We start from the raw sequence: 18315 nt of genomic DNA, 5'->3' as shown, positions 1-18315 counted from the left end.
CAAATAAACATATAAAAATAGGTCTGGGAGTGTAGCCCGGAGGTAGAAGGGCTTCCAGGAACCCCATTACCACCAAAAAAAAAAAAAAAAAAGTATGTGCAAGTCCTGTTAAGATAGGAGTACTTATTGTTTACTATAGTTAGTGACAACTTTTATTGTTTAATAAATCTTTTCAAAAGGATTCTATACCTTCTTTTTTTTTTTTTTTGGTGGTACTGGGGTTCCTGGAAGCCCTTCTACCTCCGGGCTACACTCCCAGACCTAATTTTACATTTGTATTTGGAAACAGGGTCTCCTAAGCCAGCGCGCGGCTGGCTTCGAATTACAAGCGTGCGCCACCACGCCTGGCTATTTTATACCTTCTTGAAGTCTTACTAGTTCTCATGGTTACTAGACAGAGATAATATCAGATATTCTCTAAATTATTTTTAATTTTTTAAGATCAGTTCATATTAAAATATTGCAGTGCGCTTTTGTTCGTGTGTGTTACCGAGGATTAGCCCCAAGGGCATTCTGCCTCCAAGCTACACCTTCAGCCCTATTTCATTTTTTATTTTGAAACAGAGTCTCACTAAGTTGCTGAGGGCCTCACAAAGTTACTGAGGTTGGCTGTGAATCTCTGACCCTCCTGCCTCAGCTTCCTAAGTACTGGGATTACAGACATATACTGCCACACCTGGCTTGAACTTTATTTCTTTTAAAAATACATTCTCCTTTGATAATTGCAGGATAGTTCATTTTGACCTGAAAATTCTATCTTCTGTGAATGTATTTTTCTGATTTCTAGTAAAGAAGAGTCTCCTCGCAATTAGCGATTATGTTATGACCAAACCCTCAGTAAGGGAGAAGGAGAAAACAGCATAAAGGGTCTTTAAATAGGGGCCTCCCAGGTGGTAAAGGTAAATTGCATTTTGACTGGGAGACAACTCATTCTTTGACCACAAAATGCAGTAAGTCATAGTTAGGTTGTGTACTAGAAGACAGGACTCACTCAGTGACCCCACAGGTGTTCTAATATTCCCTAGACGGAAACCTAACTTCCCTCAGAGAAAGAGAAATTCAGAATAACCTGACCTTATTTGCCTACCTAAGTTCTTTGTGCTGATTTGATAAGTACTAAGACTTTCCAAAGCAAGGCATAAACCCTTTATAGATTCTAAGCCAGTCCTTAAGGTTTGCCCTATAATAAAATGCCCCCAGCAGAAAGCATGTTTGTTTGCTTTTAATCCTTGTTAAGAAAAAGAAAACTGGTTTAATGTGGTAATCTGTTGGCATTTCTTGATATTTTCTTTCCAATTTGGAATTTGCTTTAAAAAATAAAGTAGGGCTGGCTGTGTAACTTGAAGGGAGGATATCCCTAGGGTTGATCTCCAGTACCAAAATACAAAATGAGCGAGTTTGTCAGTAATCCCCTGAATGTTGGTTCTAGTCAACTCCTCAACATTGAAGTCCTAGTTTCTTTTTAATTTTAAAGAGCTATCAAGTTTGAAGCCAGATGCAAATTATCGAGGAAATGTTGATAAAAAAAATTTTAATAGACCAAAGACACATTGGCCCAGTGTTCTGTAGTGTTTCATTCTTATTATTTCAGCTTTTATGTTGGGTTTGTACACTTTTGTGTTAGTTACATTTGGATTTCCAATTCAACTGTTTCTTTTCTTTAGTTTTTCTTGTTTCAAAGCAAAAAATAAATAAAAAGGGCTAGGGGATGTGGTTTAGGGGTAGAACATACTTGGGTTCAATCTCCAGAGCCACTAGGGGAAAAAAAAAAATGTCATGGGTTCTGATCAACTAATAATTATGGCTGTCCGCCTAAAAGTGTAAAGGCTTTAAATGTTAGGTGAAGCAATACAGTGTGGCCTGAAATCATTCTCGTACGTAGGCAGGTAGGTGGACAGTACCAGTTTGATAAAATAATGCATCTGAATGTTTTTCTATGTTAAAACTTTTTTTTTTTCTTTTTTGGTACTGGGATTGAAGTCGGGGTGTTCTGCTCCCAGCCTTTTTTCATTCTGAGCAGGGTCCCACTAAGTTGCTGAGGCTGGCCTTGGTCCTGTGATCTTCCTGTCTCAGCCTCCCAAGTACTGAGATTAGAGGTATACACCATCTCACACAGCTCTTTATTAAAACTTTTAACTGAAGAAAAGTGATGCTTTGCTTATAACTTTGTAAAGCAACGCGTATCTTCTGAGGATATTGGAAAACCATAAATTAGTGAACCATGAGACTAGTCAAGTTTAAGATTTTAAATACAAGAAATTTCTCAGTTCTGACTATACGATCAGCCCAAATAGACTTTGAAAGGCATCTTAGGTTCCTCTTTCCTACATTAACCAAAATACACCTCAGGGGAAGCAAGGCGTGGTGTTTCATGCCTGTAATTCCAGTAATTGAAAGGCTGAGACAGGAGGATCACAGATTTGAGAACCGCCTCAGCAACTTGGCAAGACTTAGCAACCTAGTGAGACCCTGTTTCAAAACAGGAAAAAAAAAAAAAGTATTTTAAAGACTCAGAAATAGCTGGGCATGATGGCACATGCTTGTAATCCCAGCATTGGGGAGGCTGAGACAGGAGGATCACAGTTCGGGGACAGCCTCAGCTACTTAGGCCCTTTGCAACTCAGTGAGACCTGTTTCAAAATAAGGAATAAAAAATAACTAGGGATGTAGCTTGAAGGTGGAATGCCCCTGGGTTCCATTATTAATACCGCAAAAATAAATAAATAAATTAATTAATTAATAAAGAGCCTCAGAACTAGAATGCCTCTTGGTTCAATCCATAGTACCATGTACAAATATACACACATGTACACACACACACACACCTGAGAACAAGTGGGGCCTTCTCAGGATCTAGCCAAGTTTAATGTATACTGGCAGTCTTCATATGCTAGGGATGTTTGGGATGTTTTAATATCATTAGAAATGTTTTAGTATCATTTTTTGCAATCTGGTAATTTCCTGAGGAGAGTTTGGTACTCTATAGGAAAATTAGTAATTTTTTGTACAATATTATATTTAATTTTTTCTTGTACTGGTAACTTACAAGTCACATACCATGTATTCCATTTTTATTTTTAGATTTGAAAAGCAGCAGCTCAAGTCTTCCAGCCTGTTCTCATAGACTCTGCCTGTAAAGTTAGTAGCTGCCACCTGGTGGCCATAACGTACTATTCAGGTCATCAGGCCTTAGGCACTCATTTCAGCACTTAAATCTCCTTTTTACTTACAGAAATAAAATTTTTTCCTAAAATAAACTAACCACAATTGGCACTAGATTTCAACCTGTGTCATTAACACATCGGGCCATCTTGGTTTTATATTTAGGACCCTATTCCCAATGTGTTAATATTCTGTAGTCCATCTAACCTTTTCTATTTGGGACTGTATTTTAAAACTATCCTACTTTCTAAAATAGTGAATGTAAATTTGCTAAGAAATTTTTTCAAGGTACCTAACTCTTTTCCTATTGAACTTTAGGTGTGTCTAGTATAGTGATGGTGATTCATGACCTGAAGTTCTATCAAAGTGTGTATCTTGTATAAGCATTTCAGATGTTTAAATTCGAAGAGAACTGAATGGTTACAGTTACTGAATATTTATGGACCTCACATACTGGGGGGGCAGGATTCAGATATTAGAAAGTAATCAGGAGGGAGCAAGAAGCTACAGTGGCTTAGGAGTATCTTGTCACATTTTCCTTTTATTTCCTTGAATTTATTTGCCCTCCTAAACAGAATGGAATAGGAAACAAAGGAAAAGGAAGTTGAGAAACAGTCACAGAGGAAGAAGTAGATAGAACTAATAAAGACTGGGCTGGAGAGGTAGCCCAGTGGGGTAGCAAGGTAGGGAAAGAAGAAAAGAAAGCAGGGAAGGCGGGTAGGGCTTGTGGTGAACGAGAAACTCCTGCAGTGCTCAGTGGACATTGGGTCCCTTGGGAGTTATGTTGAGAAACAGCAATGACCAGTGCCTAGGACTAGCTCTTTATTACCGTTGGTCCTATTTGCGCTTTCTGATGTAAATACAAGTCTTTATTTATTTGTTTTGCATTATTTTTTAGGCAAATGATACTGACGGGTTGCGTGGCATTTGCACGTCATGTTGGACCAACACGTGTGGAAGCCGAGCTCTTACCACAGTGCTGGGAGCAGGTAAATTAACTGTTCTGGCTTCCCCTGAGCTACTGTATTCTTATTTCTTAAAGCTTCTGCTGTCTGGTTTTTTTTTTTTTTTTTTTTTTTTTGGTGGTGGTACTGGGGATGGAACCCAGAGGCTTTCTACTTCCGGGCTATACTCCCAGACCCATTTTATATTTTATTTGGAAACAGGGTCTCACTAAGTTGCTGAGAGCCTCACTAAGTAGCTGAGGCTGGCTTCGAACCTGTGAGATCCTCCTGTCTCAGCCTCCCAAGCGCGGGGATTACAAGCTGTGCCACCACGCCCAGCCTGTTGTCTTTTTTAAATGTCATTAGGACACTTATGGGATGTAAATCATGCTACTATTTCAGCTCGGCACCGTGATTTGAAATGCTGCGGAACGCTTGCGTTATTCACTCACTCAACACACAGTGCCAAGCACCAGGAGTCCCTGGAAATTAGAGTGGTGAACAAAAGTCAACGACAGCTTAGGGGTGGGGTGAAGAATAAACAAGAAAGAAAGGCTGTTTTATAGTAACTTATAGCATAAAGAAATAAAGTAGAAAAGGACTAGAGAGGCAAGGAGAGTGCTTTCCTAGAAAGACAGGGGGTCTCTGAGGAAGTGATGTTTAAGCAGGAATCTGAGTGGAGATGCTACAGTGAGTACAGAGGGCCTGAGGTGGGAAAGTGCTCCATGTAGTCAGGATGGCGCAAGAAGGGGTGTGTGTGTGTATGCTGCACGCACGCACGTACACGTATAGAAATGTATCTTGTATGTACTGCATACCTGCATATATATATATATATATATCCTCCTGTCTCCGCCTCCCAAGCGCGGGGATTACAAACATGCGCCACCATGCCCGACACTTTCTATTCTTAAGAAAAATATAGCCGGGCGTGGTGGCGCACGCTTGTAATCCCCGCGCTTGGGAGGCAGAGACAGGAGGATCACGCAGGTTCAAAGCCAGCCTCAGCTGGCTTAAGAGACCCTGTTTCCAAATAAAATATAAAATAGGTCTGGAAGTGTAGCCCGGAGGTAGAAGGCCCCTGGGTCCCATCCCTAGTACCACAAAAAAAAAGTAAATAAAAAAAGAAAAATATATATTGGTCTCTGGGATATTACTGATATGTGTTGTCATTTAGAATTCTATTCTTGATTTCTTTGGGCATTCTTTTGTTATTATTAAAATATAGTGGAGCCACCAGGCTCACTATGCAAAATAGACAATATGTATATGTAGTAATAATTACTTCTGACAATGGCATATGTTATCTGTATATTATAATATACACTCATATAGGGTAAAGTTCTAATCACAGTCAAATTTAACTTGGATATAACATATGTAACTTTGAATTTATAATTCTATACAGTTATTCATGTGTGCATTTAATTTTTAGAGGTTTTTTTTTTCATTTTATTTTTAAGTCTTACTAATTTAAGTAATATACAGCTTACCCATACGAAGTATACATTTCAGTGGTTTTAGTATATTCACAAGAGCTGCGCATTCAAAACTACAACCAATTTTAAAAAATTTTACCAAAAAAAAAAAAACCCCAACCACCAACCCACTAAATTTGGCTCTCAGTAAAAATGATTTTGACTATTCAGAATCCCTTGGATTTCCTTATGAATTTTAAGATCAGCTTGTCTATTTCTACAAAGAAACTAATTAGGATTTTTATAAGTATTACACTGAATCCTTGAGTTAATCTGAACTATATTTCCATCCTAACCACCCTAAGCCTTTCAATCCATGAATTTAGGTTGGCTTTCCATTTACTTGGGTCTTTTAAATTTTCTTTTGGCAGTGATTTATAGTTTTCAGAATGTAAATTTTGTACTTCTGTTTTATTTATTATACCAAAGTATTTTATTAGTTTTGATGCTATTATAAGTAGATTTGACTCAGTTTTATTTTCAGTTTGTTTGTTGCTAAAATACAAAAATAGATTGATTTTTGTATGAGCATTTAATTTTCAGACTCATTGAGCTAGACCAAGGAAAAACAAACAGAACTTTACGTGTAACATACTTTGACACTCAGACTATTCCGTGTTTTGAGGTAACTATATCTGCATTAAATTTAATTTAGAGATGTTGGTTATAAACATCTCTGTCACCATCTCTTCAGTAGCCTGAATAAGCATGGATATCAGGGATCTGTCAAGCCACCTGCCTCAAGTTCCTTGCCCAGTAGATTACTATATAATTTCTTTTCTTAATTTTAGGCATCCAATACATTATTGAATTATGTCACCTTTTCATATGGGAATATGAGAACAGATATACTTCTTTTCCAGTCAAGGAAAGATTTATATTCTATGAAGAAGACATACGGGAACAAAACCCAGTATGTGTCCTTTCTTTTGTTATTTTTTGCTACGGTTCAGTGTAGCCCTCACAATAGCAAAACCCCACCTCTCTGCACAGGTGCACCATAGCTCTAGTCCAGTCAGCTGAATTGATTAAATTATATTGTAACCCCCTTAGATAAAAAGAAGACTGACATATATTATAGGCACTATATTACCTGGAAGCCAGATTTTCTAAAGTAAAAAGTAAGCTACTGTTGCGAGGGAAAAGGTCCTGGTTTCTCCTGACATTCTAAGGAAAGTCTAGTCTTAGACAAACACATGATCTCTAGACACCTTGCCAAATGTTCATCTCTGGTTTTCCCTTTTCCTTTAACAGATGACCCCTGTGACCTCATGCTCAGACTCTTCTTGATCCCCTTATTCCTGATCCAGGTCTAGCCACACAGGGGTTCCCAGAAGTGGAAAAGAAAGAAGCTTTATTCCATTCTTAATAGGATTTGTGGTGAAAAGTAATTCTCTGTTGGAAGAAGAGAGGGTATGTTGTTTATGCTTGATTTATTTATTTTTTTACTCTAGATTAATCACAAATACCCTGAAAGACGACTACTTGTGGCGGAATCCTGTGGAGCATTGGCACCTTACCTTCCTGTAAGAATTGTCTTTTTTTTTTTTTCTTAAACACTTTTTTTTTATAACAGAGAAACCTTTTTTCAAGTGTCTTACACATTCTAACCGAAATTCCCGTAGGTGTGCTCTCTTATTAATAAAGGGAAAGGTTCACAGCAGTACAGTGTTCTGTTGCATACAGGTACATGACCACTGACTTTGCCTGAGTACGATGTTATTAAATTGTATGAGAAGTTTCCCAAGTGTGGTCTGAGGAACCTGGAGGCTTCTTTGAGATCCTTTCAAAGAAGCCCATGAGGTGAAGACTAGTCTTCATAAGACTTATTTTTAATCTTTGTCATTTTGTTGGCATTGCAGTGTTGGTACAGAAGCAACAGTGAACAGACCTGCTCATGAGTTAGCACTCAGCAGTCAGTGCCTCCCTCCATGTGCACAATAGTAATTGTATTCTTCTTTGCCATACATTCACAGAATAAGACAATCTCACTCAAAAATGGGCTTATTAAATCAGTATGATTATTAATTTTGCTTAATTTTAACCCTGACATCTTTAGTATCCAATGGAACAAAATAGAAAGTATTCATAGAAAACCCTTTTTTACATACAGAAGTCTGATATAGGAAAAGCCCTTAAATTATTGAGTTCTGAATTGTACTAGCCACTTTTTTCATAGGACACCGATTTTTCTTGACAACACCACAGACAATTAAGTTGTGGCTATTCAAATTTGGGTATGTGACAGAAATTTTTATTTTCAAGTGAGCCTGTCACTTTAAGGAAAACAAGTGGATGGAATTTGTTGCTAATAATAAAATTGAAGCTTTTAATGAATTCTATAATTTGGGAAACTTATATCTGCCACTATGAGCTTGAAAGCTTCTAACTACACAGAGACTTTCTTTTGATGAAATTGATGGAATTTTTAATGTTATAAATAAGTGTCGATATTAGAAAGAAGTTGAACCAGGCGTGGTGTTCATGACTATAATCCCAGTACTTGGGAGGCTGAGAGAGGAGAATTGCAGGATTGAAGCCACCCTCAGCAACCTAGTAAGACCCTGTTTCAAAATTAAAAATAAAATTGGACTGAGGGTGTAGTTCAGGGATAGAATGCCCCTTGATTAAATCCCCAGTAACAAAAATAAAAGTCTGCATGACTTCATGGTCTAATTTCCTTCCGAGTCTAAGATAGGCCAATGTAATTTAATGTATCAGAGTTTTGAATGTTTTCTATCAGTGAAAAGGTTATTAAAATGTCCTTTCCAATACATGTCTTCTGCGAGGCCAGATTTTCTTTAAATACCTCAACCATAACAACCCATCACACAACAAGTAGAATGCAAAACAGATAAGAGACCTGCCTGTTTTGGGGGGGTTTTTTTGTATTTTTGTTTTTGTTTTTTTGTTTTTGTTTTTTATTTTAGTGGTGGTGATACTGGGGCATTCTACCTCTAAGCTACACCCCCAGTCTTATATTTATTTATTTTGAAAGAAGGTCTTATAAGTTATTGCACAGTGACCATGAGCCTGCAATCCTCCTATCTCAGCTTTCCAAGTACTGTTTTAAGATATATGTCCTCATACGTGGCCTACCTGTCTTCCTTTAAGTCAAACATGAACAGGATTTGAAACAAAATGTAAAACACCATTTTTTCTCACATTTTTGTTTTGTTTTATAGTTATTTTCATAAAATTATTTCTGTGACAACTTAATGAGTTGTTTTTTAATTTTTCACTTTTTATATGTAATCATTGCAGTACTTTAAGCTTTGGGGGGGTTGGGTTTTTTTTTTAACTGGTATATCATAGTCCCACATCATCTAATGTATATCTTGTTGACAGTGGCACATATTCACACAGTACTTGATGCCCTCCCCCCTCTTCCCCATTTCCCTCCCTCCCGACACCCAGTGTCCAGGCTCACATAGTCACAGGTCGCATTTCCATCAATGAACCTCAGCTTTCTTCCTCCCCTACCTTTTCTCCTGGCTGCATGAGGATCTCCTCTATCATCTGGAGTTTCTCTGGTATTCCAAGTACTTCCTAGCTCAAGCATATTAGAGAAAACATTCGTTCCCTTCTCTGAAAACACAGTAGCAATAAATTTTCATATTTAAAAAAATTAATAATTTTTTCACTTTTAATTTCTACTGTGATAACCGTCAATGAATATTGCCCACACAAACAAAGCTACTTGAGGTGCTTATTAAATTTTAAATTAATAAGGGATTCCTGCCACCAAAAGTATTGAGCACCACTGGACTGGTATGCCCTGGAACTTTCCCGTAGGGCCAGGGATTGGAAGAAAATGTGCTAGTATCACAATTACTTTAATTTAAAAACTTGGCTGACACACTGCAGCCTGCTTACTAATTCAAGCCCCCAGCCTGTTCTGTAAAATTTCATTAGTTAGTAGTTTATTAGTTTTATTATCCTCCAGTCATTCTCTCCAAGGGTAACCACTGTTGATAGTTTTTAATTCATATTTATTGAAAGTAAAAACTTCTGCATATATCAGCTTATATTTTCACATCTCTTTAAAAAATGTACTGCAAGTGAATCATGCTGTATACGGTGTTCTCTAGCCCATGAGCATTGCCTGAATATGAGCACTTTTGACAGGTACTTAAGTGGGTACCTGTACATTCTCAAAGTTCCTTCTTCCAGCACTTGCATTTTTTATTTTGATAGTGTTAAATTGTCCCCAACCAAGATAGTGTGGATGTATCTTCCTATTATACCACATTGGAGATCTTATTTTCTCATGCCTCCACCAGGAACTGGTATGATGAAATTTTGCTTGTTTTGTTTTTCTTTCTAATGTGAGCTGACTGGCATCTTACTGTTGCGATAGGTTGTATACATACATAGACACGAGTGAATTTTAGCATCCGATAATTTATTGTTCCAAGATAGATGAGCACTTATTTGCAAAGAAGTAAGCTGCTCCATTCTTAGTTTCTCCAGAATATTAAGTAGTATTGATCCTCATGGGCCGTAGAACTTATCAGCAGCAAAGCTCTGTACTGTAGCCGTGCAGAGTCACGGCCTCAGTGCAGTCACGGCTTACATCGAGTCACCCTGCTGACCTTTCCGGGACGGTCCTGGAGCATACCAGAACAGCACCACAGGCGGCTTCGGTCCAGGGCCACGGGAAACTAACATCCAGCTGAAGTTCACCTAGCCTCACCGCCTCACCTTGCGCCAATGCCGACCAAGAATCCCTTGTAAGATATTTTGAGTCACTTTTAGAGCCGTTCTTAGCCTAAAATAAGTAAGGCTGTGCCAAAAGCCATTCAGCCTAAAAGTGTCCCAAATTCCTAAAATTTATTTTTGTTTCTAAAAACTCCAAAAGAAAATCCTTTTAAAAATATCAAGCATGAGTCTGCATACAAAGTCATACTGCAAATAAAAACAGTCACCTCGTCTGTATTTGCTTTATTCTCTTCTATGTAAAAATGACCTGAATGAGTTTAAAGTGGAAGGAGCATGAAATCGAGTATTGTAACTTTTCATTTTAACCTCAGCCATTAATTAAGTGAAAACATTTTTTAACTTAACTGAAAAAAACCTGTTAGAGATGGCGTGTAGCTCACTGGTATAGCGACTGAGACTCTGGTTTTAATCTCCAACACTTAAAATCTGACAGTGGTTGACAGTATATGAAATGTTTCTTATTAAAATAGCAATGCATTTTAAAGCAATTTTAAAGCTCTCTTATTTTATTATCCTGATTGTTTTCTCACTTCTTCAAAATACTAACTCGTGCCGGGATTTTGTTTCCTTATACTACGTGAGGCAAATGGCTTAGCCACAGTAGTTTCCTTATGTTAAAACTCTTCAACACTCTTTTCTAAGTTGAACCGATAGTAATAAAACAGCCACTGTCCATTTGTAGCCATGTCAATTATTGTTGATTTCCTAAACATACCCAGTAGTATGTGCTGTAAGAATTTGAGGGTTTCTTTACATTTTTACTAAAGATGTAACAACATACTGAGAGATGATTAATATTGAATTCAGCATAGATGTTTTTACTTCTAGAGAGGGAAGGAAGGGTGGAGGGAAGGATTTGGGAGAGAACAATATTTTGAATGTACCCTTAATGTTTTATATCTTTCAAAATAAAAATTTGAAGCCAATACAAAAAAATGTTAATGCCTGTTTAATATGGATTTTGAACACATGGGTGTCTGTCATTGTTTTCTGTACTTTTTGTTTTAGTATAAATAGTAAAATCATGTTGGTTATTTTCAGAAAGAAATCCGTAGCTCCTTGGTTCTTTCAATGTTGCAACAGATGTTAATGGAAGATAAGGCAGATTTGGTAAGAGAAGCTGTGATCAAAAGCCTCGGTATCATTATGGGGTACATTGATGATCCGGACAAATACCAACAGGTATGTTTTTCAGAGTGAACCATTTTTACCTCATAAAATTCAAAGTAATATAATACTTCCAGTCTCTGATTTAGACACTCATAATCTACAGTGGGAATGACAGGTATTTCATCTCTAATCAGTTGGGGGTAACTTCCTGGTCTCAGTCTTACAACTAAGAGGAAGACAGATGTGATCACCTGCAGTATCTGCCACTGCTGTCTCAGGAGGTCGGCAGCAGGGCCCCATGTCTTCCACCCCTTCTCTTTGGTTGGCTCATCAGTAGATACATGACACTTAGCAAAATAGGAAAGGGAGTATTGTGTATGGTTTTCTGTCTTGGCTTAAATTATTTCCTGAAGTGCTTGAAATGTGTATGTGTTACTTTTTATATAATTTTCTAGAAAGATTATTCTTTTAAATCCCTCCATGCCCCTGGTTCTTCCTCAGGGTTTTGAATTGCTGCTGTCCGCCTTGGGCGATCCCTCAGAAAGAGTAGTTAGTGCCACCCACCAAGTATTTTTACCAGCTTATGCTGCGTGGACTACAGAACTTGGAAACTTACAGTCTCATCTTATCCCTACACTACTGAACAAGATTGAAAAGCTTCTCAGGGTAGGTTCTTTCTTTACTCACATAGTTTACAACAATTGCAAAGGTCTTTTTCTGAGCCATCTTAGAGGACTATTGGGGATCAAAGACAGAAAGTACTACTTGGTGAATCTTCGACTGCATTACCAGGTAAAGATTCTGTTGGCCTGGAGCCAAGAGGGATATGAGGAAGTTTTGTTTTGGTGAAACTAGAAGAAAAAGGGAATTATCTATGTCGGCTAGCTGAGAAAGCACCTTCATAGAAATAAATGAGACATTATTGAGAAACCTAGCTCTTCCTTGACCTTTTAAGATTTAGCCATTTTCCATAAAGCTTCAGCTTCGGTTCCAGAAAGCAGAGAGAAAGAAAATCTGACTCTCTATTGCTTTCTTATTTGTACGATGCCAAAATTGCCAAAACTTTGCTTATTCCACTGCAGTAATTTCTTCCTCACTTTTTAAAATGAACTTTTCATACTACCCAAGTAAAAAAAATTTTAAGAAGCTGAAGAAATGATAGAAATTTCGTGACCTAATTTTTTTTTCTGAAAGTTTTTGCATTCCTTAAACATCCATTAAATGCCATTAAGGAGAAAACTTTAAATACATTCTCATAACCCTTTGATTTGTAATCTGTGTTTTATTTGGAAACTGAGACTTAGTGTTTAAGTAAATTGTCAGGATCCCAAAGCTGTCATATGACAGAACCAGGATCTGATATCAGCATCTGATTCCAAGTTTTCATCTTTTTTGCCTCAAAAGGACTTACAAGGCTTTTAACAGAAAACATTGTAACTCTTCAATAAATGGTCTATTTAATTAATTGTACAATTGAGTTATTCTTCCTATAATTTCAAAATGTATTGTTATTAATAAACCATAAATAAGGCCATCACAACTTAGTGAAACCTGTTTCAAAATAAACAATAAAATAGGACTGGGGGTATAGTTCAGAGGTAGAATACCCCTGGGATCAGTCCACAGTACTACAAAAACAAAAACAAAAACAAAAAAACACATAGAAAACATAAATGACCAGGCATGGTGGTACACTCCTATAATCCCAGTACTTGGGAGGCTGAGACATGAAGAAGGCAGGTTCAAAGCCAGCCTTAGTAACTTAGCGAGGCTCTTAGCAACCTAGTGAGACCCTGTTATCAAATAAAAATAAAATAGGACTGAAGAGGGTATAGTTCAGAGGTAGAATACTCTGGGTTTCAATGCCTCACACCACAAAAAAATTAATTAATTAAATAAACAACTAGACCTTGTTTTGTGAAACCAAGGGAAATTTTTAGAGTGTTTGCATTCTTTCTATCTGAAAATTATCCATACCTGGTTTTTCTTTTCCTATTTTGTAACATGACTAATTGCACATTGCTACTCAAAATATCTGTAATTTACAGCATAGATAATTCTTTCATGAAGAAATTAGGTAATTTAGAACTTGATAGTAAATAATTCATATCTCTGACACGGTTTGTATTTTCTACTCTAGTAATGGTATCTCAGGCAGATTTGAACAGCATAAATGCTCTGTTCTCTAATGATTTTTTTTCTCTTTTCTTCTTTTTTCCATATTGGGGATTGAATTTAGAGCCGTTCTACCATTGAGCTACACCCCAACCTCTTTTATTTTTTATTTTAAAACAGGGTCTTACTAAGTTGCTGAGGGCCTCACTAAAGTGCTGAAGCTGGCTTTGAACCTTTATCCACCTGTCTCAGCCTCCCAAGTATGGAGATTAGAGTCATGCACTATGCCCAATCTTTTTTTTTTCTTTCCTTTTACTTTAATATTGGTTTCTCAATATTATCCTATCCTTGTACTCTTCTTCAATTTTTTTTTGTTTCTTTTGAGGTTTCCTCTATATTTTATCTAAACATGGAATTATTTAATGTGCTTTCAATTTCTGTAAATACAGATATTACCAAATGTATTAAAAGAGATAGGAAGTAGAAGTGAGGATATAGCAAACACTGCTGCTGGTTCAGCAGTTGAGTATTTAGAGTGATTCGTGTGGCTCACTTTCTTTATTCTCACGTTCAAAGTTTCAAAAGACAAAACCCTCCCTAAAGAAAAAGAGAACCTATAAAATATGTTCCCAACCTTGGAAATGACTCATGTTTGCCCTCAAGTTTTTCATAAAAAGATTTTACTACTTCTGCAGTGCCTTATTGGTTTTTATTTTTTTCACATTTTGAATGAATATCTCCATCAAGTGTTATGTTCTGGATCCAACAAATAGGTCCTTAAATGTCTTATTTGCTGCAGAAAGGGAAAACATCATAAATCCAGTTTGCAATGTAATTTCAAAAGACTGAAATTAGCTTCCACCTCCCTGTGTTTCAGGAAGGCGAACATGGGCTGGATGAGCATAAGCTCCACATGTATCTCTCTGCCTCGCAGTCCTTGATCCCATCTCTCTTTGCTTTGGTGCTGCAGAACGCACCTTTCTCCAGCAAAGCCAGGCTTCACGGCGAAGTGCCACAGATTGAAGGTACCGAACTTAAAACCTGGGAGAAAAGAGAAAGAATATTAACAGCTTAGCTTCCCAAAGAATTGTTTTTGTTTCTGAGGCTAAGAAATCGGGATCTGATGGCATAATGAATAAAATGTTTAGAATCTTGTGTTCATAGATTATATGGTACTTAAGGTAAATTTTTATGTCTTTTATGTTTAAACCTTAAAGTATTATTTTATAATATGTTAACAGTCTATTTTTTTTTTCTTCACTTCTAAAAGACTTTATTTTTTTATTTTTTATTTTTTATTTATTTACTTATTTATTTTGGTGGTACTGGGGTTCCTAGAAGCCCTTCTACCTCCGGGCTACACTCCCAGACATATTTTTATATTTTTATTTGGAAACAGGGTCTCTTAAGCCAGCATGGCTGTCTTCGAACCAGCGCCATCCTCCTGTCTCCGCCTCCCAAGCGCGGGGATTACAAGCATGCACCACCACGCCCAGCATTTTTTTTTAAATTTTTATTTTGTGGCAATTATTTATTTTTTTTTGTAATCATACATCACGTTGGAATACAAGACTTGAGAGGATATACAAACACATATCATCCAATAAGCCCTCATCCAATCCCCATCTCATTCCCTCGTCCTCCCTTGATCCCATGCTTAATTAGTGATTATCTTTGATATAACTGTTTACGCACCTCATGAGTTTAAAATTCCATCCTCCCCCATCCCCTCCACTCTGATTGGTCACCTTAACTGCTTTTCAATAGGGCCCTTTCTACTACTCGACCTCCTCCTGTTACCCCTTTCCTCCTAGTTCTTGCTAATTAGGGGAAGCATCTGGATTTTATTTTCTGTGTTATTTCTCTGTGCATGCCACATTGCAAGTTCCGGTCCCACTCTTGATAGCCCCAGTAGTGGCCTGGCCACCCGGAGGACTCTGATCCCGACCTCGCTGGCTCCTGCACCACCCTTGCCTCATGGGAGGCCCCGATCCTGGCCTCACTGGCCCCTGCACCGAACTAACCCCTCGGCTGGCTCCTCTCCTGGCCTCAGAGGCCCCAGCACTGGCCTAGCCTCACAACAGGCTCTGATTCTGGCTGACCCTGGCACCAGCCTAACCCCTTGGCAGGCTCCTGTCCTGGTCTCTCAAGTCCCAGCTCCATCCTTGCCTCACAGCAGTTTCCGATCCCAGCATCGCTGGCCCCAGCACCAGCCTTGCCCCTCAGCAGAGTCTGATCCCGGCCTCGTAGGTTCCAACACCGGTCTTGCCTCACAACAGGCTCGGATTCCGACCTTGATGGCCCCGGCACCGGCCTAACCCTTCAGCTGGCGCTGATCCCTGCCTCGGAGGCCTCAGTAGGGGCCTTGCCTCGTGGCAGGCTCCGGTCCCAGCCTCATTGGCCCCGGCACTGACCTCACCCCTCGGCAGGCTCCGATCCTGGCCTCGGAGGCCCCATCACCTGCCTTGCCTCATGGCAGGCTTCGATCCTGGCCTCACTGGCCCTGGCACCAGCCTCATCCCTCGGCAGGCTCTGATCCAAGCACCCTCTTCACCCAGCAGGTTGTCCCACGTTCCCAAGGGTGTGTGGTGGTAGTATTCTGCCTCTGTGGTAATTTCTTCAAAAGTTCCAGGTGTATTACGTCAGATCCCTGCCTCCCCTGAGTACTTGCTGCTGCCAATGCGACTGCCTCCACAATTTCAAATCTTTCCCAAGCTCTTTTCCCATACCGCATAATGACCAGTGTTCCTAAGCATGCGCGGCAGTAGCATTCGACCTTTGGGGTAATTTCTTCAGAGGATCAGGATGGGTTGGATCAGATGTCTGCCTCTCCCAAATCCAAGTCTCCACCGCCATCTTAGCCACTGCTACCGCCACCGCCTTCCTCCTGGGTCTCCGCTAGACTCTCTCCTTACAGGTGATGTCCCGGATTCTTAACGATGTAGAGAAGCAGCAGTCCTCCTTCACGGGAAATTTTTCCAAAAGTTTCAGTTCAGATGGATATGTTTTGTCTGCATCTCCAGTATTCTAGCTGCCGCTGTGGCCATCTTAACTCCTCTCGAATATTTTTCTTTTTTCGTTTCCCTTTTTTTTTTAAAAAAAAAAAAAAAGAGAGAGAACAGAGTATCTGTGGTTTGGGGAGGATGTAGGATCAGGCACTCGGTAGTGATGAAAAAATTATTTTTCTTTCCGGGTGGGAGGGGGGTCACCTAAGGGTGCCTCGCCCGTGCCTGCCCACCCGCCCAGTGTCGGGTCCATGGGGCCCGGACCTCCTGGGCCTTGGGGGGGGGGTCACCTACGGGTGCCCCATCCGCGCCTGCCCACCCTCCCGGGGTCAGGGCCATGCATTCTGAGTGGGGGGGGTCGCCTAAGGTAGCCCCGCCCACACCCACCTACCCTCCCAGGGTCGGGGCCATGTGGCCTGGACCTCCAGAACAGTCTATTTTTAATCCATGGTCTTTTCTAGCCTTTGGTAGGAGGCTGAAATAAATGTTTCCTTCCATGAGTAGGTCTGAGTCAATCACTTGATAGTTACTTGACCAGGATTTGAAGCTTGTAATTGCCACTTACAGTTTTTTCTTCACTACGTGTTTCGTTTTATTTTCAGTAAGGGAAGGTAAATATAATTACTTTTTCCTGCTATGTCCTTGATAAAAAGGTATATAAATATGTGTGGCAGAATTTTTTTTTCCATAGAAGGAATATGAGTTACTGACAACAGAGGTCAGCGCTTTCTTTCTTTGTGATCCTGGAGATTGAACCCAGGGGCATTCTATCTCTGAGCTACACTGCCAGCCCTAGTCATTACTTGCTGAGGCTGTCCTCCAGCTTGTGATCCTCCTGTCTCAGCCTCCCAAGTACGGGGATTGCAGGTGTGCGCCACCATGCCCAGCAATAGGTCAGTATTTTCTTAGCTCACTCACCAGGGAGCCAATAAGTTACCTTTGACAAGTGGCAGATGGTTGCTGCACCAAATGCCCAGGACAAATGGCCATAGACAGCTCTACTTTTGTGGGGTTTTTCAGTTTTGTACAGTTAACCAGTGTCTGCTATTGGCTTCTGATAGACAAAGAGTTATAACATTGAAAACAGCAATATTTAATGCTTTCAGAATTGATTTCTGAAAACATTAAACTTTGGGCCCTGTATGATCTTTGAGATAGGAGGCAGGGTGTTCTCGGATACATGAAACCACAGGATAAAAGTGATGTATATTATTTGAATGTCCATTTTATTTTTAAAATTGAGAATGGGCGGGGTAGAATTAGTTTAATATTTTTAAATGACAATATCAAGGATAATAAAAACACAAACTTTGTAATGTAATGATTTTGAGGGCAAGATTTCATGAAGTGCACTCATAGCTGGCCACTTTGATTTCTACCATTTTATACATTAAGCACTTCTATCTGGCTAGAGATTTTCCTATCCTTTTTTCCAGCTTCCTCTTTCTTTTTGGCTATTAATTTTCTTCAGCTGTATTAAGTGGATTAAACAACATCACTTGGAGGTTAGAATTCTGAAATTAAGGCATTGACAAGTTAGGTTCCTTCTGAAAAATATAAGGGAAAAGCTATTAGGTGCTTGGTGCTATTAGCATTTTTATTAGCATTTTTCAGGTAATCTTTGATGTGATATATATATATATATATATATATCCAAATTTCCTCATTTTATAAAGGCATCAGTTGTATCAGATAAGGGTCCCACCTACTCCATAAGTGTGAGCTCATCTTCTAAATACAGGAGTGGCAGTCCTATTTCCAGATCAGTATATAGTCCTT

At 39.0% G+C, this 18315-nt stretch overlaps 1 protein-coding gene across 6 annotated transcripts in view; it reads left to right on the top strand.

Moving 5' to 3' along the window:
• Nucleotides 1-18315, top strand: part of RELCH (RAB11 binding and LisH domain, coiled-coil and HEAT repeat containing) — a gene marked incomplete at both ends in the record, with an annotated part of 99707 nt that overhangs the window by 44527 nt on the left and 36865 nt on the right. For all 6 annotated transcript variants that reach the window (XM_080714595.1, XM_080714594.1, XM_080714593.1 and 3 more), the window contains 5 exons: nucleotides 4061-4151; nucleotides 7039-7110; nucleotides 11348-11488; nucleotides 11918-12082; nucleotides 14409-14556. In XM_080714595.1, coding sequence (XP_080570721.1) covers nucleotides 4061-4151; nucleotides 7039-7110; nucleotides 11348-11488; nucleotides 11918-12082; nucleotides 14409-14556 — 617 coding nt within the window. The remainder of the gene's footprint in view (nucleotides 1-4060; nucleotides 4152-7038; nucleotides 7111-11347; nucleotides 11489-11917; nucleotides 12083-14408; nucleotides 14557-18315) is intronic.

Source organism: Muscardinus avellanarius (assembly GCF_963383645.1).
Source record: "Muscardinus avellanarius genome assembly, chromosome: 17".
In the NCBI taxonomy this organism is placed as follows: Eukaryota; Metazoa; Chordata; class Mammalia; order Rodentia; family Gliridae; genus Muscardinus; species Muscardinus avellanarius.
Note: the sequence above shows the minus strand (reverse complement) of the source record. Positions and strands in the feature narration are given on the sequence as shown.